At 47.6% G+C, this 6,000-nt stretch overlaps 1 protein-coding gene across 7 annotated transcripts in view; it reads left to right on the top strand.

Annotated features, from left to right (window-relative positions):
- The first annotated feature begins 1,045 nt into the window (after window positions 1–1,045).
- Window positions 1,046–6,000, top strand: part of PPP1R12A (protein phosphatase 1 regulatory subunit 12A) — a 183,153-nt gene continuing 178,198 nt past the window's right edge. For 3 of the 7 annotated variants that reach the window (XM_043966755.1, XM_043966759.1, XM_043966754.1), the window contains exon 1: window positions 1,047–1,422. In XM_043966755.1, coding sequence (XP_043822690.1) covers window positions 1,186–1,422 — 237 coding nt within the window. In that variant the 5' untranslated portion in view covers window positions 1,047–1,185. Of the gene's footprint in view, window positions 1,423–6,000 lie in introns of all 7 variants that reach the window. The other 4 variants (XM_043966757.1, XM_043966756.1, XM_043966758.1 and 1 more) reach the window with 3 other exon arrangements.

The following is a 6,000-nucleotide window of genomic DNA, read 5'->3' as shown; positions in this document are numbered from 1 at the left end:
AGGGCTTTGTAAGCCAAAAGGTGCTTTACAAATAATTTTTATTACAGTGAGTGATCACAGTGACCACATATTTGGAGCTCGTTTTACAGATGAGGAAACCGAGGAACTTCCAGGTTAAACGACTGGCCCAAAGTCACACAGTTATAGATCATCAGCTGTAGCAAGTGAACCCTGGCCTTTTTTTTTTTTAGTGAGGCAGTTGGGGTTAAGTGACTTGCCCAGGGTCACACAGCTAGTAAGTGTTAAGTGTCTGAGGCCGGATTTGAACTCAGGTCCTCCTGACTCCAGGGCCGGTGCTCTATCCACTGTGCCACCTAGCTGCCCCCTGGCCTTTCTATAAGAATAATAAAAAGCCAGGGTGCCCTGTGGCAGCGGATAGAACACTGGCCCTGAAATTGGGAGGTCCTGAGTTCAAATCTCACCTCAGACATTTAACCGTGTAACCCTGAGCAACTGACAGCCAGGGAGTGTCTGAGACAGGAACGGAAGATGGTCCCAGTCTTGGATTAGGACGAGGCCTCGGCAGAATCAGGGACGGGAGTTGGAAATAGACCCTCCCCCGCCCCGGCCTCAGGGCAGCCCCTGGAGGCCCAGAAACAATCCCCGCCCCTTCCCTTCCTCCCCACGGCCCCGGTTCCGGAGGCTCTCGAGGCCCCACCCTCTTCCTTCAGAAAACCACCGCACCCGGCCTCGGCGGTTAGCCGGCTCTTCCTCCTCCTCCTCCTCCTCCAGAGTGTGGGGTGGTAGACACGGCGAACATGCGCAGTGGCCGAAGGGCGCCTCCCCGTTCTGTTCTCGCGATGTTACGCTACCGAGGCCGCCGAGGCTACTGACGGGTAGCGGCATGCACTGAGGGGGGCGGGGGCGGGGAGGGCGGGACTGTTTGTCAGAGGAGGGAGCCGGAGAGGCCCGCTCGGTCCGCCCGCCAGGTGCGCGCCGCCCCAGTGCTCTGTGGGATACCGGAAGTGCCGAGCGAGCGTCTCCTCCTCCCGCCTCCTCTCCAGCTCCCCACACCCTCCTCCTCCTCCTCCTCCTCCTCCTCCTCCTTGGAGCTCCGGCGCGCGCCCCCGCGCCCGCGCCCCCCTCCACCTCTCGCCCGCCGTCCCTCCCTCTCCCTCTCCCCCCTCCCTCCCTCTCCCTCCCTCCTCCCCTCGCGATAAGAAGACCCGGCGGCCGGAGAGGGGGATGAAGATGGCGGACGCGAAGCAGAAGCGGAACGAGCAGCTGAAGCGCTGGATCGGCTCCGAGACGGACCTCGAGCCGCCCGTGGTGAAGCGCCAGAAGACCAAGGTGAAGTTCGACGATGGCGCCGTCTTCCTGGCGGCCTGCTCCAGCGGGGACACGGACGAGGTGCTCGAGCTGCTGCACCGCGGCGCCGACATCAACTACGCCAATGTGGACGGACTCACTGCCCTGCACCAGGTCTGTCCGAGCGGCGGCCGCCGGGAGGCCCCCCGCGGGCGGGAGGGGCGCGCACACAGCAGGCGCCCAATACATGCTGACTCGGGCTGGGCTGGGCTGGACTCTGCCCCCTCCCCTTTCTCCCCACCCACCTCCCACCCCCGGGGGCCCCGGAAGACCCCGGACTGATGAACCCATTGGGGGGACGGGCCGGGCTGCGATCTCCCCAGGGAGAGGCCCGGAACGGGCCGGGAGGGACGGTCACTCCGGTGCCGGCTCGGAGCGGAGATTTGGGGGGGCGCTGGGTGGGTCCGGGGCGTGGGAGTGGAGCCAGAAGGGGGAGGATGGTGAGAGCGCTCGGGGATCCACTTCCCTCCCCCAGTCGGTGCGGACAGCCCAGTCGAGTCCTCCGGCACTTATTAAACGCCTACTGTGTGTCGGGCACTGTTGCCTTAGAAAGCGGTGCATGGTGAGAGCGCTTGGAGATCCCTCCTCGGTGTCTAAGACCCGGGGGCTCAGCCCTCCACTGCCCCCGCGCCCCGCCGCTACCGCCGTGGAGCCCAGGGAAGCCTGGGAGCATTTATTAAGCGCCTACTAGGTGCCAAGCCCCGCGCTGAGCGCAGGGGATACAAAGGAGGGCAAGGGACCCCCTGTGCCCCCGCCGAACTCCCTGCCCGATCCTGGAGGGGGGAGGGGGAAGCCGCCCGGAGACCGGGGGCACTGAGCAGGCATCGGCTCGGGGGTCGGGGTTTGGGGCGCCCCGAGCCTCCCGCCCGGGGCCATTTCCTGCCCTCCCCGCTCCGCCTCTTGGAGCGCGGGGGTGTGATCCGTCCACCCCGGACCGCACTTCTCCTTGTAGGGCTGGAGATGAAGGAGCTAGGTGGAGGGGGGCGGGTGGGGGACAGCCCGGTGCTTCCCACCCCTCTGCCCGAAGGTTTAACCCCGCAGCCGGGGTTACGCGAGGATTTTGCCGCAGTGTCAGGGACCTTTCATCCCTAGTCCCCCCCCCCTCCCTCCCCGGTGTCTTGGTTTTAGCGAAACTTGCCCATCGGTGACATTAAATTGTTCTGGAGTAGGGCTAGGCCTGGGGTAGGGGGTCAGTCTTCTTAAGATGCACTTATGAAGACATGATTTTCGCCGCCCCCATCCCCCCCCTCCCCCTTGGAGGTGGGGAAAAGGAAACTAGGAACTTTGCTCAAAATGGATGCTTTGTGCATGTTAAAGTTTTATAGTAGAGTCAGATTGAGATCTCTCAGTGTTAGCCAAATAAGGAGAGACTATTGGCAATCCAGAGATAACGTGGAACTTTGCCTTGAACAGGCCAAAAGTAATGGTACCACACAGAGTTCATCAGAATGGAAAGCAAAATTTTGAGCGAATGGTGGTAGTTGACAACCTATTGCATCTTTCCACATCTCAAAACCGAAATGGTGTATGAGGAAGGCTGTGGCTTTATTTTGAGTAATACAATGGAGATAAAACTAGTTCGTGGGTGGTGAAACTTAGGGCTTAGATTTCATGCATATTAGTTTGCCTCATATTTTAGAGAGAGGTATGTGCTCACATTTCCCATTTTACTGATTTCAGTTCAAGTGAAAAAGGTGCATTTTAAGTTTGATTTCATTAAATCAGGCTTGATGTCGAACTTGGCAAGTCTTTGTTTACCGGGTTAACTATGTGAGTTGAAACTACTGACAAAGTACGGGGTAAAATGCAGCTCCAAATACGATGGACATCACTGCCTTCATATCATTTAATGAAGATGTTTTAACCTGTTCTACAAAAATGATCGTTCTCTGAAGTTTGTTTTACAGTTAGCTTATAAACACTCCAGATTTTAAAACTGAGTGGTTGGAATGAAAGGCCATTTCAGTAAATTGGTTTATTTTTAAATTAAGGTAGAAAATCCTAAATATGATCCGGGTTGACAATTTCTATTTTTATTTTGAGGAAGAACTTTCTGCCTTTATAAGTCTTTCCATGCTGTTTATTATTTTGTTATAAAATATGGTTTCTGAAGAGGCAAAGATAATTAGGCAGAACTCAAGACATTGAAGGGTTGGTTTGTTATAGTTGATTTTAATGTTTTAAAATGTTTTGCCTTCATTTCTTCATTTGTCTCTGCTGTAACTGTGACCACAGTATATTTGAATGGAAAGAGAAAAGTGGTCATTTGTAATATGTTAAAGATGATACTGGATCAAACTGTGCATGATTTATATTTAGTGACTTTTCGGTTCTATTTCTATAGTTAGTGTTTTAGTCGATGCATCTACACAGTGTCACAACAGTCACTTTGGCTTGGTTTTAAACACAGTACTGACTTTTATTCTGGACTTGATGAGTTGAATTTTTGACATTCTGTAAACTTAATGTATTTTAGCTGGTTTATATAATTTATTTCAGCATGTAAGTAGAAGTCCTAGTTTAAAAAAAACAACTTTTTTGCATAAGGACTTTGAATTATCTCATGTTTTCAGTCTTCAGACTAGTGAAGTTTTATATTTTTTGAAATATAAAGGTTACTTTTTATTTCTGTCATGTGTTTTTCTTTATCGATATTTCTTGTTTACAAACCTTTTTGGACACACAGGGTCCAAAAAGTACTTTGCCATTGTGGCGAGGGAACCAGGCACTTCTCGCTTGGAAAAGTGAAAAGTAAAAATAGAGGATCTTGAAGTTCCAGATGAAATTTGTTTGTAACAAAGCTGTTTGGAAGGTTTTAAGAGAGCTCTGCTACTTAGGTTTTATCTACCACTGTAGTTCTTATTATAAAACAGACCTAATAACAAGTAAGAGGAAAAAAGTTAATTCAGTGATTTTTTAAAAAAGTACTAAATCCATTAGAATACCTTGAATATAATTGATAGTTTATATTTTAATTTGTCAATTGAACCCATTAAAATGTATTACACTGCAGAAATTCTTACTAAGTTAAATGTTGATCTGTTTTTAGTGTATTGGTCTTTTTTTATTCCCAACAAAAAAATTGTGAATTTCACTTTGATATGGAAAGTCTTTAAGAACTTTCCATTCCACTGTTTGGTATTCATTATTCTAACATTTTGCTTATATAGTTACACTTTAATTGTTTTTTTTAATTGTAGGATCATAGGTTTAGAACTGAAAGGAAAGACTTCAGAAGTCATCCAGCAAATCTTATTTGTTCATAGATAAAGAAACTGAGGTTCAGGGAGGTTAATGCACTTTCTTATTTTGTTATGAATTACAAAAGCCTTTAAAAAATAGAAATTTTGTTACCCATATTAACCAGCAGACATTATGTGTCAGACACTATATTAGATTCAGCCCCTGCCCTCAAGTAAAGTGGACCTTTTTACAAAAAAAAAATCCCCATTTTTCTAGCCCAAACCTCACCAGAATAGAAATGTCATGTTTGTTGCTTATCAGAAAAATAGGTAATTCTAGCAGGATTTTTAAGATATTTCCCTCTTAGGAATAAATACATTAAGTGATTTAAAGATGTATGACTTCTTGTGATATATTTATGTTTTCTAGTGTATACTCACTGTAGGATTGTGATTTCTACCATTTCATAGATCCTAGGTATCAGTTCAATCATGTGTTAAACCCCTCACTTTTTTCTTTATACCCACTCCTTTGGAAATCTCATCCACTTCTCCTTTCTCCCTGCCTTCCATACCTGTAACCCTGACCTCTCTACTGAGCTCTTCTACTTTTCTAACCGTCTGTTCCACTTGTATGGAAGTACTACTGTAACCTCAAATTCATATGGTCTAAAATAGACCATCAGTTTATGCCTTCATCTTCTTTCTTACTTGCCTAAATAAAAATGCAACAACTCTTCAGTTTACATTATGTACTTCCATTAATGGTGCTAACAGACTAGAAGTTTCTCAGTCTTTTTTAATTCCTGAGACCCCAAATACTCAGTTGCCAAGTTTTTTGTATTCTTCCCTTTTTCTAGTTTCAATGCTGCCATCCTAATTGAAGCCCCAATTTACCACATGCGTGGGCTACCACCAAGACTATTAATTGTTCTCCCTCCCTGCCTCAGTCCATCCAGCATACTTCTACCAGTTTAATTTTCCTAAGCTTGTATTTTCATCATTCTGGCTCAAAAGTCTCCATTGGTTTTTCAGTATAATAAAATCCTAGCAGTTATAAAGTGTTTTAAGCTTTTCAAAGTGCTTTACAAATGTTAGCCCACCTGATACAAACTTTTGAGATAGATGCTATTATCCCTATTTACAGATGAGAGAACTGAGACTAAGAGGTCAGGTGCCTTGCTGGGGGTCACATAGCTAGTAATGTATGAGATAGCATGTGGACTCCAGGCCCCCTCGCTATGCAGCATCACTTTCCAAAGGATAACCTCTGAACATTGCCGCCTTACATTCCATAGACTCACCCTTACCTTAACTTCTATCAAGTCACCCTGTGCTTCTCTGCCACCCTACTTTAGCTTAAGGTATTCATTTTGGAATTTTTCCTTTGGTTGCTTCCCCAATCAAGTCCACTATCCTCCAAGGCCCAGCTCATATGTCAAACCCCTCCTTATGACTCTACTCAGAAGGTATCCTTTCTAGCTAGGACCTTGTACAATTCTGTTTCTAC

The sequence above is a fragment of the Dromiciops gliroides genome, chromosome 5 (assembly GCF_019393635.1).
Source record: "Dromiciops gliroides isolate mDroGli1 chromosome 5, mDroGli1.pri, whole genome shotgun sequence".
Lineage (NCBI taxonomy): Eukaryota > Metazoa > Chordata > Mammalia > Microbiotheria > Microbiotheriidae > Dromiciops > Dromiciops gliroides.
This window is presented reverse-complemented; position numbering and strand designations above follow the sequence as displayed.